The sequence below is a fragment of the Mercenaria mercenaria genome, chromosome 4, assembly GCF_021730395.1.
Source record: "Mercenaria mercenaria strain notata chromosome 4, MADL_Memer_1, whole genome shotgun sequence".
In the NCBI taxonomy this organism is placed as follows: Eukaryota; Metazoa; Mollusca; class Bivalvia; order Venerida; family Veneridae; genus Mercenaria; species Mercenaria mercenaria.
In genome coordinates this window covers 23,726,532-23,747,908 of record NC_069364.1, presented here as the reverse complement: position 1 = coordinate 23,747,908, position 21,377 = coordinate 23,726,532, and the positions used below count along the sequence as shown (strand labels likewise).

General features: G+C 36.7%; 2 protein-coding genes across 2 annotated transcripts in view; both read left to right on the top strand.

Annotated features, from left to right (window-relative positions):
• LOC123543647 (uncharacterized) overlaps positions 1-4,279 on the top strand; it is a 29,839-nt gene extending 25,560 nt beyond the window's left edge. The window contains exons 3-5 of the mRNA XM_053540742.1: positions 254-400; positions 718-1,006; positions 1,195-4,279. Of these exons, the coding sequence (XP_053396717.1) occupies positions 254-400; positions 718-1,006; positions 1,195-3,902 (3,144 nt within the window). The 3' untranslated portion in view covers positions 3,903-4,279. The remainder of the gene's footprint in view (positions 1-253; positions 401-717; positions 1,007-1,194) is intronic.
• Positions 4,280-16,741: 12,462 nt separating this feature from the next.
• LOC123551249 (uncharacterized) lies at positions 16,742-20,590 on the top strand. Its single transcript, XM_045340031.2, has 2 exons — positions 16,742-17,060; positions 18,749-20,590. Exons 1-2 carry the CDS (start codon positions 16,750-16,752, stop codon positions 20,097-20,099), a joined length of 1,662 nt encoding a protein of 553 aa, XP_045195966.2. The 5' UTR covers positions 16,742-16,749; the 3' UTR covers positions 20,100-20,590.
• Positions 20,591-21,377: the final 787 nt, after the last annotated feature.

The following is a 21,377-nucleotide window of genomic DNA, read 5'->3' as shown; positions in this document are numbered from 1 at the left end:
TAATTTAAATTCCACCCAAGTTATCGTTATTACAACAGTGCTATGAGTGTATGTATAAATTTAATCTTCTAATTTCCGTGACAAAATCAGTTGTGACATTAATTTCTACAAGTGATTGGGACCAGAAGTATAATTCACGGGGCATTATTCATTACATTTGCTTGTGCTTATATAATATGATCTCAGGACTTCAAACATGCCAAAGTATTACATCTTCTTTTTATCGATTTTTTGTTTCGTTTATTTTACACAGGCGCGAGAAGTAACTAAAGTGGTGCGACATTCACCAGATATGATGCTAACTGAACACACGTTGATGGATTTTCTCAATAAATTAATCCGATTCTTAACCTATTCCAGTGACAAGAAGGCCAATGATGCAGTTCAGCAAATAAGTCAGGTAATTGTAAACACACAAACAAAAAAAACCAGACTGGCCGTTCTGTCCAGTACCGATATTATCAGTCTATAAATCCAGTGTATATATTCAATTGAGAGAATTATGATGCTTAAACTTGTGTTCAATACTAAATACTAAATAATAGTGTTCAGTTAGTAAAGGAAAGAATAAAGATGATAATTAAATATACATAATGTTTAAAATATGCATTGTACATAGACTAGGCATACCAACAGTATGTTAAAAATATCGTTTTCTTGGTTATACCTTTTCAGTACCATAAAAACACAGTGTCCGATGTATTATATATTTTCCAGTTGAAAGGAGAAACACTCTCAATTTCAACACAAGACATTACTAAAGTATTAAACGATGTAATCAAGGAAAACACAGAGTATTCGCTTAACACTATTGACAAGGCAGGAATCGTTGTTTTGGAAAGAATGAAAGAGTCTCTAAATGATGCGGAAATCAAAATAAGTAAAAACCTAGACCAGATTCTTACCGCAAAAGAATCAGCATTGGCAGATATAGATGAAGCAAGAAGGCATTCACTAGACGAAATTCAAATAGCAACAGAAGAGAACTATCAAACTTTGAAACAAAGTGAGTTCATTTGTGTAATCATTTTTTTCTTATTTATCGCTAGCATGACAGCAGCAAGAATAGTTTGTAGACATCTTATCTTAAAATGTATGTAGACTTTATTAATATTTATCTTTTTCAATGAGTGCATTGACTAATGAAAACGTAGTTAACGAATGTTATTAAATACAACTGATTTTATATTTTAGAAATGCAGCAGGACCTGTTAATGTTCAACAAAATAAACCATGGAACTATTTCATTATCTCCATTGTTTGAAGGTAATGATATACGTTTGCTGGGATTTTACGTTCCCCCCACCATGTATTTAGTGGAAAAGACAATGCATGGAAGTGGAAGATCTGTTGCAAAAAAGAAAATTACAAACTTCAAAGATCTGTTAAAAGAATCGAACAGAGAAATCTACGTATCCGCAAAAGCTGGTCTTGGGAAGACGGCCTTTTGTAAATATCTCGCAGTAACTTGGTGTCAAGCTCACCTACGAGATTCATCTATCAGCCAATTTTACTCAGAAACACAACTTTCGACAATGAAATCATTTGACTTCCTGTTCCTGATTTCTCTAAGGGATACACATGCGTTTGATTGTGAAGTTGATGAAATGATAGAAAATCAGGTAATACGACAACTGTCTCATTCACATCTTTACTCTACCGATGTTCTGCAGGATCTACTTTCACGAGAAAAAAGTTTAATAATCTTGGACGGACTAGACGAATGGTCTCATCCTGTGGAGAAAGCGTTATGCAAGAAAGATATACCTCACCGAAAAGCAAGAGAAAATTGTACCATCCTTACAACAACAAGACCTTGGAAACTGAGCATGTTAAACTTAAGATCTTATCTAATTGACGTACATGTAGAAATAGCACAGCTTGACAATGATTCGTCAGAAAAGCTTATAAAGAATACGATTTCGAAGTTTAGAATGGACGACACTTGCAAACAAGAATATAAAATTGAAGACTTCAAAAGTAAGGTAGACAGTATGAACATACACAAATTCAAATGTGTTCCATTAATACTGACATATCTTTTATGTCTTTGGCGTGATAAACAAGATTTTGGACACTCAAACTGTGAAGTATATAGTAACATAATTGGCCTTTTGCTAATGCGTGCGGAAAATAGCAATGATGACCAAGGGTATAAGGAACAGGGGACGAAAAGATTAAAACTGGACATGCCACAATGCATTTATGCAAACAGCTTGTGCCGAAAGTACTATAGTTTCTTGATATCGTTGGGGCATTTAGCATTTCAGACATATTTTGAGGAAAACAGAGAGTGCTCTCTCGTTTTCGATATTTCCCTCACTAAGAGATATCTCAGTGAACAGTCGCTGAAATTAAGTCTAGCAGCTGGTTTCGTAACACAGAGCCGACTTTCTGGGGAAGGAAACAAAGAGCAAAAAGTCTCCTTTGCACATAAGACATTTCAGGAGTTTTTCGCTGCGTTATATATGCAATCAGTCAGTGACATTTCTGGAGCCATTGATACAATTTTAGAAGTATGTTATTCGACTGAAAATGTTTTAGCTGTGTCAGAATTTCTTATTCATTTGAGCGGACTAGATCCCCAAAAAGCTAGTATCTTATCAGAGAAATTATGTAAAGTAACTACAAATTCCTACGTTTATAGCTGGTTTAGAGGGGATGTTGGATCATGGAACTATTTTGTTAGCCACAACGAAACAGTGAAAAAGGTCCAACACCTGCAAATTGCTTGTGTGAAAGAATGCATGGACAATAAACACAAACCGGAACGCCAGTATATTGAAGATTTTATAATAGACGAGGACAGCATGAAAGAGCATGATGAATTTGCTTTAAAGTTCCTGTTGGAACAGAACGGACGAAATGTAAAATCTGTTAAACTAAGGGACGTGAAAACAAAAGAAAAATGTCATGAGATCGTACTGACTCTAACCAATCATAGGCCAATATCGCTCGTTAAGCTTGACTTAAAATGCGAATTTGACGAGACGGACATAAACAATATGTTAAGGATGTCAAAAAAATCATTGAAATGCTTTGTTATTAAAGGTGGTAGATGGCATGATGGTAGATGGAACCACTGTAGTATTTCATTGTCCAACGAGTGTTACTGGAACATATGGAATGTAAACCACCTCGAAAACCTGTATCTAAGAAATATTAAAATGTCTCATGAGCAGCTGAATAATCTTGTTGCTTTCATTACAACAAGGTCGAAAATGAAGCAGTTAGGACTGGAATTTATTTCGTGTATAGATCACAAAGACACTTGTGTAGGTGTTCAGCTTGATATATCTGGGCACGTGGATCTGAAAGTTCTCGAGATAGGTGGAATCCATCTGTCCGAAGTAAAAGTGAACGTTTCCTCCTTAGAGGTTTGCTATGTTGGACATATTCCAGTACGTGGTTGTTTGGTGTCAGTTCTCAAGTGCCTACATGGTGCTGAATCACTGCACGTTTTCTCTTGTGGTTTTCTGGTCGACGAAATGGACGTATGTATATTACAACAAACTATACCCTTGCTAGTAAATGTACAGTATGTATGGCTGGCTAATATGAATTTCGGTACAGGTGATATAACGTTATCATCAGGAATGAAAAGTCTAGAAAAGATTGTAATGATAAATGTGAAACTTACAGCCGAAGCAGTAAAAAACATTTGCAAAGAATGCAGAAAAGTAGAACAGACGGTTACAATTGGATTGTTTGAATGCTTAGTTACACCGCAATTCAAGTATGATAGAATTAAGGAGAAAATACGATCATCAAAAAGATTTAAAATTGTGATAGATGAGGACGAAGACGCCCAGAACAAAGAATTTGTCTTCCAAACAATGAATGAATGTGACGATTCTGTCTTTGAGGACGAGAAAGCAGAAACCGCACATTTTATTGTTTGAGCACTCCGCTAAATAGGCTTTATAACAGTCGTTGTTAATAACAAAAATATATGGTCAGAATCTGACATACAAATTTGACATTAAAACGGTAGTCATGTTTAACAGACAATATATACTAGTATACCTAATATTAAAGGATTTGAATATTGCAAATGCAAAATTGCATAAAGTTTAGGTGAATGTTTAGTGATGTAACACGTAATGAATCCATCGATTGTATTAGTGTATGTATTCATGCATTAATAGTTCCGACTCTCATACATTTAGATATTTAACTTTGCAGCTTTACTTTCAGTTATATATATAAGTTAAGTGCACACGTAGTTGAGTAAAGGTACACACTTAAGATAATTCTCGGACCAATGTATGGAAGAGTGTGTGTGTGTGGGGTGGGGGGGGGGAGGGTTTATCTTTTTCAACATTTTTTCAGTCATATAAACGACGGTGTCTACTTGTATCTGTGAGCACAATGCCCAACTTTATAGTGCTGCCTCACTGGAATATCACGCCGTAGAGACGTGGCATGACATCCCACCCAGTCACATAAAACTGACACCGGGCTGACCAGTCCTAGCACTATCCCCTTAATGCTGAGCGTCAAGCGAGGAAGCTGCTAGTACCATTTTTTACGTCTTTGGTATGACGCGGCCGAGGATCGAACCCACGACCTCCCGCACTCGAAGCGGACGCTCCACCACTAAGTATGGAAGAGTAACCATGGTACAAATACAAATGAAATATCAACATGCCAATTAAAACGTACATCCATTAGATGACTGTAGCGGAAGGCAATCGCATCAAATAAAGATAAATATTTCAACAAAAAATGTTCAACAAAAACAAATTACAATCGTCTTTTAGTGTGAATGTTCATCATGTATATATCACTACATACACATTTGTTGGAGGCTTCGTTTTTTGGAGCATGATTATTCCTGTTGGGTATTTTTTATTCAATATATTATCTTTCACTCTTCAGATGTAGGAGAACGAAAATCGTGAATATTCTATATTCTGAAATATACTATATAATTATGTGAATATTCTATATATTTCACGAATGTTTCCGGAAATATACTGTACGGTTACATATGTACAGTCTTTAATGAAATCTATGGCCTATTCTAAATGATTTTAGTTAATAAAGGAATTACTGTTGTATTAAAACATTTGTATTATTATTTTGTTTTTGTAAGATTTAAAGTCGCAACTACACAATTTAGGTCATATGGTGACATTCCAGTTTTGATGGTGAAGGAAGACCCCAGGTGTCCCAACCGAGCATTATTTCATCACGGGCGGGTAAAACCACCGACCTTCTGTAAGCCAGCTGGCCCGTTAAGAAATACACGTACGTAAAATTTGATTAATGCTATCTCCAACAAGTGATCCTACCTCCTTTTAACCTTAAGAATTACAAATTCAACTACGAACATTTTAGAAATCGTTAAAAGCACATTACAAATGTAATCCCCAAGCCATTTGAGTTTCCTTGTGACCCTCAGAGGTCGGCCACGGTCGTTTAAAATCTTTAGATTTCAACCTTCTATTTGAAATAGCTCAAATAGAAGATTTTGTTGTCACCCTTTCGCGTCATAAAATTTCCATTGGTAAGCCTTTTAATCAAAATCAGCCGGACCTGATACAATTTACACGTTTTGGCATGAGATCACTGGACAAGTTATAGAACCCTTGGTTGCATTTTGTTAAGATTGTGCCCCTTTACAATTTAATAAGTCTGGAAAGGTACAAAGCTGATCTTTTCAAAGTCCGCACATGTTTTTAACATTGTAAATTTGCTTCACAGGCTTTCATAACTGACGCTTATATTTTCGTACACCTGTTTCGGAAAAACGGGTGGCGTGTAAGTCAGTCTTTCGTCCGTATGTCCGTTTACCATACTTCGTATTGGAAGCATAACTTGATAACTATTCCAGACAATGACTTGTCATAAAAGTACATTTGTACGTGGCAATGTGATAGATTTACAAAACGCATGAGCAAAATAGGAATGTCAAATATCAAGGTCACAATATGATTTCAAATGTCTAATCTGGCCAATGTATTTTATGTTCGGAACACATATTTCATATTAATTTCAAATATAGACTTTAAATGTAACATATAAGCAGAGGGGTAATTGAGACGAGAAGCGGTCGGAATTTTAATGGTCAAGGTTACAAACTGAGCTCAAAGGTCTTGTCATGTCCGGAGCATATCTCTAAAATCATTAAAGGAATTGACTTTAAACTTGGCATATAGGTAGATGGCGATGAGACACAAAAACGGTCTGTAGGGCAACAGTCAATTTTTCAAACTGAGTTCAAATGTCACGTATGCCTGTCATGTTTCGTTTCCTTCGCGCAACTATTCAAGGTATTGACTTGAAACTTGGAATATATACGTGGTGAAGAGATGATGTAAACAGTGCAACAATTCACATTACTGCTCTTCCAAGCTCACACATTAACCCTTATACCCACCAAAATCGCATAGTATTTTATGCCGTAGTATTCACTTACCACCGCCACATAAAAAATTAACATGCACCGCACCTGTAAGCAAACATATTTTAAACTTTACTTGCTTACCATCTTATCTGAAACTTCAGGCGAATATTTCCTCAATCCGTGGACATTTTAGATAAATTAAGACCAATTTTAAATGTTTGCAGGCTTTGCATGTAAACATGTTTCTAATCAACTACTAGACTAAGTATTTTCACCTCCACACATTTGGAGATGACGTCACTGGGCAGAATTTATACCTAGTATATTAATATTAGGCATACATGTTTGCAAAATTATGACCCTTTTAACTCAGAAGGTTTAATGAAGACTTTTTGCACGTAAGCATGTTTTTCAGGATCTAGAGTACTGATTGCTTTCTAAATCTTCACAAATGTTTGTCATCGTGCAATGAGCGTGCACTAACCGTTCGCAGGCAGCCATAATTCAGACTTATTGTTCATAGAATTATGCCCCTTTATGGTAAGAATTTTATGTAAAGCTCAAGACACACTGCCCGGTATTACAGACTAGGTAGTTCTACGTTTTCTACCCCAACATGATGCCAAATGTGTGCCCCCGTATTATGGCTATTAGAATTTACTACATTATTAGTAAGTTTCAACAACTATTTATTACTTAGTGCCCAATCTGACATGCGATAGCTTTTTATACGCTCGATGTCCGTCCGTCCGTCTGTGCGTCTGTCTGTCCGTCCGTTAGCAATTTCGTATCCGTTTTATAACTCTTGAACCCCTTGAAGGATTTCAAAGAAACTTGACACAAATGTTCACAACATCAAGGCGACATGCAGAGCGGTCAAGGTCGCACTTAGCGGTCAAAGGTCATACAACTTTGTTTCGTGTTTTTATAGCTCTGCATTGCGGTTCTCTTGTTTTTATTTGACAGATCCCTTTTTTGTTCACTTACAATAATTCAATATTGAATTACTTCCCTTTTATGTTACTATAGCTTATTTGTAACTTTTTATTATTGGCCGTAGGGAAAAAACCGAGACTACTTTTTTGTGGTACAACATGGATGGTACCTCCAATTTTTAGGTGTATTTTTACATATCTGTGCCTGGTAAGGACTTTTTTGTGGACTTAGAGAATATGTTTTGGAATGTCTTCCCTTTGTTGTTCCTGTCCTTTGGCTTTCAACAATCAAGTTCTTCAAATGTTGCCCCCTTCCTCTGATATAACCCTTCGGACGTATATTGTCCCGCATGGCGGAGCTCTTGTTTTTTCTTTTTAATTCTGTTGCGTTTAACGTTACACAGGCACAATCATAGGTCATATGGCGACTTACCACCAGTCCTTTTCATGGTGGAGGAAGACCCCGGGTGACTCTCCATGCATTATTTAATCATAAACAGACACCTTACGCACCTATCAATGTTTTGCCCCAGGTGAGAGGGGGGGGGGGGTGCGATCAGAACCAGAGGAATTTGACATTTTTCCTTTTTTGAGTCTAAATCCCCACCCTAGAGCAATGGCAATTTGTCAAAATCCCCACAGTGTGGGATGCTTTACATATCAAATGACCCGTAGATGGGCTTTCATGGACATCCATGTATTTATATAAGGTTATTGCCTTTTCACATACAATCATTAAAAGGTAGTAAGTCAGACAGTTTCAATTCAATTACATTTGTATTATTTAAAATATTTCACATGACAATGTCATAAAATTGCCTCTGCCTACTCTGCCTTCCAAACCGTGATATACTAACTGTAATACCTAAAACAGAGGTCATTTCCCTTTTTTAGAAATTTGTACACAAAGTCAATGAATGTTTAATATATATACATTTAAAGAAGAGCATTGCCTAATGGGGGAAGATGCTAACACTCGAGAGTGTTTGCTCATAAGACAAGGTCACCTTGGGGTTAACTTTAAGTAGGTCAATGTGAAGGTCGTTCCCCAAGGGTTATTGTGTCCAAATGTCATTAAAATCTTTTTATATTCAATATGCCTCGAACTCGAGTGAGAGCTTATTATAAATAAAATATTAATAAAAAAATCCGTACAAAACGGCAACGTTATGGCAACAAATCATAACTTTTACCAGCCATTACCTTATACACTGGTAATACAGTACTACATAATGATATTACAAGTATATTGAGTACCGAACCCAGAAATATTTGACTGGAGTAGGGGTCAGATTTGACTGGAGTGGGGGGATGGGGAAGTGGGGGGGGGGGGTCTCTCCCCTGGAATGTTTTGAAATGCAGGCATGAAATGGTGGCCTCTGGTGCATTTTGAGGTAATGAAGGGGTTACTACCCTCATTATAGGGAGGTCAAGGGCTCCCCTGGAAATAGTTTAAACACAGGTATGAAATGGTAGCCTCTGGTGCATTTACTGGTTATACGGTGGTCACAGGCCCGGATCAAGAAATATTTGAGTTGGGGGGCGCACCAGTCTAGAACGAAGTTGCCACTGCTGAGGCGCATAGCGCCGAGAGCGGGTAGGTACGGGAGGGACTTTCTGCACATGTTAGGGGGTCAGGGATGTCTCTCCCTTGAAAGTTTTGAAATACAGGTATGAAATGGTGGTCTCAGGAGCATTTACTGGGTACTCCCTTCATTTAAGGGGGGTCAGGGGCTGTACCCTTGGAAATTTTTGAAATACAGTTCTGAAATGGTGAGCTCTGGTACATTTATAGGTCTAAATGTTTAGGTGATGGAGGAGTTACTCCCCTCTTGATGGGAATGGGGGTCAGCGGGTCTCCCCTGGAAAATTTTGAAATATAGGTATGAAATGGTGGCCTCTGCTGCGTTTCTGAGAAAATATTATTCCATTGCCAAAATAGTTCGGTGCATATTTGATAAATGTACGTCACTTCTCAGCCAACTTGGGTGGGGGCATGAGCCAACTCGGCCTGGCCGTGAAACTGGGCCTGGGTCAGGGGGCTCTCCCCGTTGAAATTTTTGAAATACAGCCGAGGAATGGTGGCCTCTGGTGCATTTTGAAGTAATGAAGGGGATACTCCTCACATTATAGGGGAGCGGGGAGGGGTCAAGGGTCTGTTCCCTGGACATGTTTTAAATACAGGTATGAAATTGTGGCCTCTAGTGCGTATTTGGGTCTAAAATTGAGAAAATATTATTCCTTTGCGAAAAAGTAAGGTGCATATGTTTTTAGTATAGGCCACTTCTCAGCCAACTTGGGGTGGAGGCACGTGCCCCCTTGGCGCGGCCCTGGAGTCTAGAGGTCTAGCCACTTCCTTCTTAAAATCAAATTTAGGGGGTGGGAGATTCTTAGAGGGATAAAAATCTAATAACCTATTTAGTTTTGCCCGTGAAAGAACTCTAATCTGAAGAAAAACCATCATTTGACATGATCACTAGGTTAGTATGTATGAAATAGGGCCTGAACTCGTAACATAGCGAAAATACATGACAAAATATAAAACCATAAGACATAAATTGGTATCGGGCCTAAGAATATAAAAGAAAGAAAATAGTCTGCCTATAATTCTGCCATTTTTTCTTTAACGAATCGGATAGCTGTTGTCTTCCATGCTATTGTAATTGTCTCCCCTATCATTTCAGCGGTGTCAAATTTCCACCGATCCCGGGATCTAAAATTCGGCCAAAGTCTATCTCCCGGGACTCGGCACCATTCTGTCTGTCAAATTCCCACATTCTGTCAAACGTCCCGTGTATGCCAACTCCTGTAAGCCAACTTTACGGTTTTACTACGAGTCTGATATTTACTTGGTAGAGTCAAAGACCAAACCTGTAGTAAAATGTAGCTACTTTAAGTAATACGTACAAATACGAGGTAAGACCAAGCAATTTCTATCCAAATAAAAACGAAGAGAAAATAAAAAGCGTAAAACTTAGTACAACTGGTCGTAGAAATATGTACTAATAAGAAGTGATACAAAGCAATACATACGAAAGTCTAATAAAACACAGCAAGACATAATAAAGCTTAGATATACGTAATATGATACGTAATAGTACGTTTGGCTTCGAATGAAAGGCATCTCTACGAACATTTTTGTACGATTTGTATATGTTTTAGTAGGTATATGCTACGTATTTCGATCCGAAACCCTCACGCATACCTGACATTTACAATTCGTTTAAACGGGTCCACCGTGTTGTTGTATTTATAAAATAGACTGGTCAGGTTTATAGGTTGGTCAGGGCTACGGATATGTATTGTATTACTCCCGCATGACAGTTTAAACAATAGCATGTTTATATTATTGTTTGATTGTTATGGTTCTCATGCATAGTTGAACTTAAAAAGGTTGTCATGGTAGAAGTTAAGTGCATACTGTAATGCTATACATAAATAATTTCTGAATTGAAACGTCAATGAAGAAAAATCATAATTATCAAACATGTTACCGTTTGAGTTATCGTGCGGGATTTATATTTTGCCATCAACATATTTCTATGAAATGCTTCTTCCCCTTCCATTTGGATCCGTCCATGTTTACAAACACGTTTTTTTTTATGGACTGTAATGTTATCCATATCGAAACCCCGTGTGAACAAAGCGTTTGGAGAAATGACTTACGTGTATTGCCATATTTGATAGTTACGTTTCTCGAAGTAAACTGTGTTTTAAAATGTAGCAATACCTAGCCCTTAATACCTTACAGTGCTTTTGACTTGATTGCAACACTTTCTTCTTTAACACCACTCGTTAGATTTCCAAAAGCATACAAAACGATACTTGAATACATTATATCTGTTTATAATTTAACGAAGACACGTCTGTGCAATTTTGAAGAATAATTAGTCAATCATGCTGAAAATGCTTCCATTATTCACACTTGTCTGTTAAATAAGTAAGAATCTATGAACATTCTAGAAAACGTGGCTAATAAAGGCAAAGGTTTTTTTTTTTTAAAAATTAAAGCTCTTTGCTAGCAAAAGAATGACAATGTAAACCTAAAGCTATCCTCTTTTTTATTTGGTTTGATACTGGTCGTGTGTGAGGCGCGGCATCACAATGGCGAAGCAAAGAGCGAAGTTATTTTGCAGTTGACATAAATAACCTGAGGGAATCCACATGAGACACTATTTGAACCAGACGTAACAGATGTAGAATATTGTCTTCCTAGCAAACACTTGTAATTGAAAAAAACAAAGCACTAGAATTATACAACCACCATAACCGAATATTATTGATTCTGATATGGAAGCAGAGGATATGTGAATCCAGGTAAATATATTAATACATGCATTTCCTCATGAAACATAAACTAACACAACCCAGAGCTATCTGCTGTACACCAGCCAGTCCATTTGTAGAAATGTGCATCAGCATATGTCCAGCATTAAATAAAAACTTGATATTTTGTTGTCTTTCTAGTGTTTGTAAAAAAAAAAACGTGGAAAAAGTGGTCTTGAATATGTTCTTGACCATTCTGCTAAATACACCAATAAATAAATAAATAAATAATATAAAGAAGTAAATTCTATATTTTAAATCTATGTTTCTAAAACATGAGCTAGTTTTTAATAAAAGGCTATAAAACAAGATCTAGCTCCAGATCATGCTGAATTTATCCGTTATCCGACGGTACGTTCAAATTTTCACGCCGACAAGGAGCTGTTACGTAACATTTCAAATAATTCCAGCGTAATGATATTAGCTTTTTGGTGATGAGATCATTACTAGATCTACGGACTTCTTGCATGGGTCAAAAAATCATCTCCGGTTTTAAAGTCAAGGGTTGTTTAATATATTTACATTGATTTGGTCCAGAAAATCTATAAAAATTTAAATTTATCCCAGCCCACAGCCCCTTAAAATCAAGGAAATATGGTCATTTTTGCCTTCTCTCCAACACATTTCAAACAGAAAAACACACTGCTTATATCAAATCTGACTCAAAAATCAATGACTCACAACAGGTATGGATCTATGTGTCGCCAAATATTTGCATCAGCTAATTATAGCCACAAGCGTGCACACATTCAGTAATTAAAACAATAATAATGATACACCAACTTTTTAGTAAAAACGGACATACAGACTTTTGCCATCATTCGAAACTTTACTGCCACCGTAAGTTTTTACATATCATTTTTAAATGTTTAATGCTATGATAGTTTACAAATTCTTACTTTCAATACAGGAAAAAGAACGTAACATTTGAAACTGTCTCGTGTCATATTTAATATGCATACTGTTAAAATGATGACCCTTTTCTCCCCCATCCAAGGGAGGAAACAACTGCTTTCCTAGCTGACATTGAATTAACGCCGCTGTCATTTTTCTCACTTGAATTCTGAAACTTTTGACTTTTTATGCAAGAAAACATTGGAAGACAGGGAACAAATGCCATGTACAATGCATTTTGTGACTGGAGTAACCCATGGAATTTGCACGAGACAAAATGTAAACCAGACGTTATAGATGAAAACTACTGTCTGTTTAGTAAAAAAGACAGGGCGCACGCTAGTGATGACACAGCAAACCATTCTTGAAAAAGGAATCACTAAAAATATACAACTACCATAACTGAGTATCTTCATTTAGAATGGAAGCAGGAGATATGTGTGAAGGCAGGGAAATATTTTGAAATATAAACTCGCACAAGCCATAGCCATCTGCTGTACACCCACCAGTCCACTTGTAGAAGTTAAGATCATAATCCACCGAGTCTCAACGTAAGAGTTGGCATAATTACGTGCGAGCAGGGCGCTTTTTGTGGTAATATTCAAAATAAACAAAAAAGATAACAGGAGCTGTCATAGGAGACAGCGCGCTCGGCTATTTTGATGCTGGATAGTGAAACTGGGTACATTTGTTGTCACTGGAGTGTTTAATGACTCCAACCTGGATAAAATATTAGATAATAGCTTGAGTCTGTGTCAAAAGTATTAAGTAATAAGAATGATAAGGATCAAGTGTATTAAAACATTAAATATTAAGTATAATTCTTAGCAAAAAGGGGCATAATTCATGAAATATTGGTGCAACAGTGATGCACCTTGTGTCATGTTGAATCAATTCCGTTTTGTAATAACTGAGATACATTGTATAGTGAAAATGCATCAAAATCAACCTTTAATTCTAAGTAAAAAGGGGACATAATTCATAAAAAAATCGTACCAGAGTTATGGCCCTTGTGTCTTATGATGTGGGTGATAATAAGGTGGAATAACTATTTTATGTTTAAATCAAGTTTATTCAGTAATAACTGAGTTAGAGTGAAAGTGCATCAAAACTTTAACCTGAAATTCTAAGTAAAAAGGGGGATAACACATGAAAAAATGGTGCAAGAGTTATGGCCATTGTGTAATATGATGTGAGTGATGATGTTAAACAACTATTTAAGTTTGAATCAAATCCATTTAGTAATAACTGAGATAGAGTGAAAGTGCACCAAAACTTTAACCTGAAATTCTAAGTAACATGGGGCATAATTTATGAAATATTGGTGCCAGAGTTATGACCCTTGCGCTATATGATATGGATGATGATGTTGAACAATATTTTAAGTTTGAATCAAATCTATTTAGTAATAACTGAGATAAAGTGAAAGTTCATCAAAACTTTAACCTGAAATTCTAAGTAAAAAGGGGGATAATTCATGAAATATTGGTACCAGAGTTATGACCTTTGTGCCACATGATGTGGGTGATGATGAGGATCAACTATTTAAAGTTTGAAGCAAATTCATCAAGAAGTAACAAAGATAAAGTGCATCAAAACTTTAACCAAAGTGCGGACGCGGAAGGACGCCGACGTCGGGTCAAGTAGGATAGCTCCCCATACTTCGTATAGTCGAGCTAAAAACTGCGCAAACCTTTTTCAACTTGTCCACAGTTGTCACGCTAACACTTACATTATACATGTAGACCAGTAACAGAACCGCACAAATGAACCTAATTATGAATGATCATATCCCCAAGCTACATCTGCATGAATGGCACGTTGATTAATTCACAAACAAAGGGTGATAAACATAAGAACAGTATTTTATAGCATTGTCGTACATTCTTTAATTAATAGCTTAATAAATATTGTAGTAGATCATGCTTCTCTGCATGGTTAGTCCAATGGCTCGAATGAATTTCCAATGACCAAGCGAGTTCGAGCGAACAAGATTGAGTACTGTATTATTTTTCTATTTGTCGTTGAACAACGTTTAAAATTCATATAAATATATATCGCTATATCTAGATATCAAACGTTCAAAACTTTCAATTCATGTTTTTTTCCTTTTGAATCTTATCAACTACGGGAGCAGTCTTCACAATTATTTGAATTGCGGAGATCGTAAACATAATTCATTCTTAATTTCAACAGATGTTTATATATGATTAGAAATAATAATGTCAACAGTCAAATCTATTGCACGAGGTAAGTTTCTATACACGAAATTATAATAAAAAAGCAATTTTATCACAGAAGCCGCACAGGGTGCGAAATTTATCCTCTACTAGTACAGATACAGCGCGATCTGACCAGAGGGGCAGAGAGAATTAAAACCCTAGAGCAGAGAGAAATCTGCTTTTAGATACCGGCCTGTCCCGCTAACTTAGCCTAACTCTTTGCGAATAGACAGTCTGATTCTTTAAAGTGCCCGATGTATAGCACCGATGCACGCAAAACCGTCTTTCATTGGGAAGAACCTACGGAATCCCGTTAAGGACATCGCATTCTCGCCCCTCGCCTTTCACAGATGCCCTAGAAAAACAACGCGAGATTTGCTCGTTACATTGTCGCATCTGTTTTTCAAAAATGAATGGATATATATTTTTAAATTTCTGTAAATAATCCATAAAATAATATACGAGATTTGACTTTAATTCTGGCGTTTTTTTTGTTGTTGTTGTTTTTTGTTGTTGTTGTTATTAACAATAATGTGCTTTTGTGGGCATGATCATGGCATCATCACCTATACGGAATGAATGTGTTATATCCACCTTGTCCCCGATCACCAACCAAAATGGTGTTTGCAACTTATAGATATGATTTATAACACTCAGAAGAAATGATAAATTTGTATATTTGTTATGTCCTTTAATGTATTTTCATTCATTCCGTAATGTTAGGGGACCATACGCGAGAAAAGAACAAAGGATTCTCACATTTTTGTCTATGTTATCTTCCAAAGGAAATGTGTGAGAACACAATGTTCCTAGCAGAATTCCGTATATATATATATATAGGCATTTTGCTTAACCGTCTGCTAAGAGGAGCAGATTTGAGACATTTATTTCTCAGGATTTTAATATAATCATGCTATTTCTAGATTTATAGTACTAGAATATAGGATAGCACAGCGATGTATTTGGCCGCTAGTTCAACTACAAAGATTTTCGCAGTAACGCTTTATGACATTATCAAGTCTATAAGAGTAGTTTCCCTTGGACTTAAATATTAGAGATCACGAGCAAGAAAGTAGCTTTTTGTTTGTTTTGGGTTTAACGCCGTTTTTTCAACAGTATTTCAGTTATGTAACGACGGATAGTAAACCATTGTTTCTGGATTCTGTATCAGTACAAACCTGTTCTCCGCAAGTAACTGCAAAATTTTCCACATGAAACAGGGTGGAGGACGAATGATCTTAGACACACTGTCTTTAATCAAATCGTCATGGAGAACATAGCCCTGCCCGGGGAACGAACTCACGACCCCTAGACCCGCGATCTCCCTATTGAGTTAAGCGGGCGGGCTAGCACGGAGGTAGTATCTCTAAGCCTTTACATTGGATGAATATGCTCACTGCGGCAATACATATGATATCGTTTGATAACCAATAAAATGTACAAGCTTTCTCTTATTTCGATCCATATAACATTTCAAATTGATCGGGAATTACCGTCATGACCCTAGCAGTGGTCTTCAGCTGAAACGAGAAATTTTGGACCTATTTCAGAGTCATTTTGAAAACACATGTTAATATTGGATTTGTTTAAAACATGTTAAAGACACCCTAAATGAGGTATACTACCCTCTCCCTCAAACAGGAATTTATTTTTGTCAAATTCCTTTTTATAATATCAGTTATAATTGATACAAATGCTGAAGTTATGTTTCCCGAAATTTCTACTTGGTAACTTTGTTCGAGTTACGTATGTCGTAATTTCGAGTTGATAAATAACACAAACTGTGCAAAATGCTCTTTCCAAGCGTATTAACATAGACGAAACGATCACTTTTCATTATTTTAAGACCTGTTCTCTTTAACGTTCATATCCTTATTTGAACTACTAACGATATTGCTTTAATGATAAAAACGCGTTTAACAAACTGATAAAGCGTGAATGAACCTTTATATTATCTTTGTGTCATTCGATAGGGAAGTAAATATCCAGTTTTAAAATGGCGTCCAGTGGGAGTGAATACATGTCGGATGAGATTTTCAGTTTTAAATGTTCGTCTTGTCTGGCTAATAATCGGAATCGAGAAGCTGTGAAATACTGCGTGGAATGTCAGGGATATTGTTGTCAGTCTTGTGCAGACATGATTCATATGATGCCTGCTTTAAAAGGTCACACTCTTTTGGATGGTTCAAACTACAAGTCATCAAGTCTCCATTCAGGATTATCAGCAGTACCGACGGAGAGATGTAGCGTTCACGAGACAAAGATCGTGGACCTGTACTGTGGTAATCATGATGAGGCTGGTTGTACAACTTGCATGGCTTTAAACCACAGGTGGGCGCATTTCATAATCCAATATACGAGAATAAAGGTTAAAAATAAACCAAACGTTTTCTATCACTAACTATATAATTGATTGTTCAATTGTTCAATAAGAGTTCTGTTATTTTATTTATGGATCATATAGTCATTTGTTATCTAAATTTGAGGCAGTATCATGATTTTATCTATAAAATGTACCCACTAAATGTCCAATCGATATTGACTACACATGGCAGAGAACATGTAATAATATTTTGTAATTTTCTTTCACGTTTAATCAGCAAAATTTGGATTTATAAACGTACGTGCTTGTACCCTTGTTACAAAACGGAATATGAAAACTATATTGACTTGTTTAGCAAAATAAAAACCAGTATTACTAGCACACGAGTGTTAAGAAATACAAACATGTACGAGCTAATTTAAAGATAGATTGAATCCATTTCTATTTCCAGTTATAGATTGTTTACATGATTTTGGCTGGGGCCTCCGTGGCCGAGTGGTTAAGCAGTTAAGGTCGCTGTTTTTAAATCACTTGCCCCTCACCGATGTGGGTTCGAGCTTCACTCGGGGTGTTGAGTTCTTCACGTAATTGTGTCAGTGGAACGTTAAACCCAACAGAAACATGTGCTTGGCGAAAATAATCGATTATAAGAAACACCAACTAAATATGTTTACGTTAAACAATTCTGACCTGTGCTGATTTCCCAAAATCTAAACACGTTTATTTATTTGTTCTGTTTTGTTCTGTTTGGTTTAATGTCGCACCGACACAATTATTGGTCTTATGGCGACTTTCCAGCTGCTATGGCGGAGGAAGAATCCAGGTGCCCCTTCGTGCATTATTTCATCACGAGCGGGCATCTGGGTAGAACCAGCTGAATGGCTTCCTCACCGAGTGAGGCTCGAACCTCATTGATGAGGGGCAAGTTATTCGAAGTCAGCGACCTTGACCACTATTTACAACAGTGTCAAGGGGTCTCCATGGCCGAGTGGTTAAGGTAGCTGACTTCAAATCACTTGCCCCTCATCGATGTGGGTTCGAGCCTCACTCGGAGCGTTGAATTCTTCATGTGAGGAAGCCATCCAGCTGGCTTACGGTAGGTCGGTGGTTCTACCCGCTCGTGATGAAATAATGCACGGAGGGGCACCTGGGGTCTTCCTCCACCATTAAAGCTGGAAAGTCGCCATATGACCTATCATGTGTCGGTGCGACGTTAACTCCCCCTCCCCCTCCCCCACCACTCCCCAAAAAACAAAAAAAAAAAAAAAAAAAAAAAAAACAAAAAAAAACAGTGTCATGATAAGCGAAAGGCGTTTGATAAAAAAATTTCTTTGGGCATTGAATATATAGTCAAATACTGACCACACGTCAGAATATGTAGACATTTTGAAAAAGTAGTATACAGTCAAACCTGTGTTAAAGACCACCTCTTAACAGAGACCACCTGGCTCTAAAGACCACATGTTTTGTTTCCCATTTTAACATTTACAGTGTATTTTTACCTGTGAATAAAGACCACCTCCCAATTAAGACCACATTTTGCCTCTCCCAATGGTGGTCTTTATAGACAGGTTTGACTGTATAACTGACCGGTCAGGAAGAAATATGAATAAATCATTTTTAAATTAGTTTTCTTTTTTACCAGTAAGTTCCAGGATTATTTTCTGAATTAATAGTCTTTGATATATAATTTCAGGTCTTGTGCTGATGTGCAATCCATTCCAGATATTATCGATAGTACATTTCAAACAACAGACGTTGACAAAATACACAAAAAGTTGCAAGATATGAAAATAAAGATGGAGAAAATTATGAAAACTAGACAAAGACTGATAGAAGACTTAAAAAAGTCTCAGATGAAAGTAGTAATGGCGATCAAGGACTTTCGAAAAGACTTGGAAACAATTCTTGAACAACTAGAAAAGGAATCAATTACAGAATTGGAGATGAAGTTCATAGAAGAAAAATCGAAACTGCTTGAAGAGAAGAAGAAAGCAGAAACTGAATTAGATGATCTAAAACAAGCAGTGAACGATTTGAAGAAATCAGAAGGAAACAAAGCCCAGCAATTTGTCTCCATGAAAAAATCATTGAAAAGTATTGCAAAAACGGAGGATGCATCTTGTTCATTGCAAACAAGTGTTGATGCAAAGATATCATTTAGTTTTGATCCTGCTATACTGCGATTTCTACAGCAGTTGAAAACTTTCGGATCTCTTTCTACTACTGCTTTCAGGTCGCCAAGGACAACCGCTTATTCTGTTAAAGGTATAGAGAATTTAAACATCGGAGTTCAGAATGACACAAGAGCAATGTGTGTGTATGGATCCTGTCTTACAGAAGATGGTTCACTTCTGTTAGCTGATAACGGCAATTATAAGATAAAACGAGCAGATATTGTAAAAATGTCGGTAATAGATTATTGTTCTGTTCCTGCTGGACCTTATGGCGTTTGTTGTACAAGTAAAAGTGAAGCTGCAGTCTGTCTGGACAATAACACAATTCAGTTTGTCTCCTTTGGCAAACAAATGTCAAACACTCGTCAAATAACACTGAACCATGATTGCTTTGGCATTGGCTATAAGGCTGATAAACTTTACATAACTGACAACTGTAAATCGTTATTCATCCACGATATGACAGGAGACTTGCTGCAAACGGTAACTCAAAACAACGCCGGGCAAAGTTTGTTCACAAATCCCCGAACTGTTGCTTTCAGTGATATTGATGATAAAGTGTTTGTTGCTAGTTGGGATAAAGGTCTAGTTGTTATTGATGGACAGGGAAAGCACTGTCAGACATTCACTGATTCAGAGTTACGGTGGGCGAGTGAGGTCTGTACAGATCGTAAAGGAAATCTGTTTGTATCCGGGTTTAGTTCAAATACCGTGATACAGATAGGGAGAGACAGGAAGAAAATGGGCGTGGTCGTGAAATCATCAGATGGACTTGTCCGTCCAGATTCAGCTTGTTTTGACATACGAAAATGCAAATTACTGATTACCCAACGCGAGAACAATACTGTCAAAGTCCTCTATTTGCACTAAAGAGCAATTATCTGACGATTTTTTGAATGTATAAGATTTATGGAGAGCTGGATGTACAGCCGTTAGCATTAACAGTTAAGGCTCGTGTATTATGTTATTGGTGTAAAGTAATTAATTCAGGAAACGAAAGATTTGAAAATTGTTGTACGATACAATTTTTATTAGCATATGAATGGTACACAAATTTCTTCTTGCATTTCTTTTGTAAAAAAATACTGTTAATGAACTTGGAATGTCTGAATATTTTCAGGCTAATTTAGTATATAGATAATTATTTTAAAACAATTGTGAAAAGTAGGATAAAAGATCAGTTTTTGCAAAATTGGCGTGATAGTGTCTAGTCTATCGGACTTATAAAAGAGAATTTGGTTTTGAAGAGTATCTTGACATATTACCTTCTAAACTGAGTAAGCCCTTGCGTAAATTCAGAACTATGAACCATTTGTTGCCAATTGAAACAGGTAGACATTTGCATATAGAGCGCAGTCAAAGGGCCTGCCACCTCTGTCCGAAGTTTTTGCTAAGTGATGAATTTCATTATCTTTGGAATGCAGTTACTTCAAATCCATTAGAAAGAAGTTTATTCCAAATGATTTCACTACTCGTTCTAATATTTATCAACTTGATAACCTCATGAATAGTACAGATAAGCTTATACTGGTTAAGCTAGCACTGTTTTGTAAGATTTTAACACGTATAAAAAGTATTAACATGCTTCAGTTCTGGGTATAAAATTAAATATTATGACTATGTAGAAATTTTTTATAACAAGCACATCATTGTTTCTGGTGTAACATGTAAATATTAAGATAATCTGTAGCCCCATAACTCTACAGGGGGCAGAAATTTTAATGCTATGGTGATTATGCTAATTGTTTCATAAGTAGGCTTGAGCACTAGTAGTTTCTAATCTAGGGAAACTAGGGCAAAAAGAACATACTGGCATAATGATTTCGACATTCCCGGTTATACCACAGGAGCTCGAGGTCGGGAACGCAGATTTTTCTGCCTTATCCGGCCTTTATTACGGCCTTTACGAATATGATCCAAACTTTCCATAATCTCAACTTTAAAAAAATACTCACAAACTCTGGTATTTTTAGTATACCCGAGTTTGTGTGTAATTTTTAAAAGTTGAGATTATGGAAAGTGTGGATCATATTCGTAAAGATCGTAAGCTCTGTCAATACATAAATCTCGAGCTCCTGTGGGTTATACAGGAAATCATGTGTGCCGAATCGCCTAAGGAAATACGTAGTCATACGGAAATTAGCGACC

Bases quoted from the DNA above. Each gene is read 5' to 3' on its own strand.
- LOC123551249 (XM_045340031.2), top strand. From the start codon at position 16,750: ATGTCGGATGAGATTTTCAGTTTTAAATGTTCGTCTTGTCTGGCTAAT. The intron at 17,061-18,748 runs GTGGGCGCATTT...ATATAATTTCAG, and splicing joins TGCATGGCTTTAAACCACAG to GTCTTGTGCTGATGTGCAAT.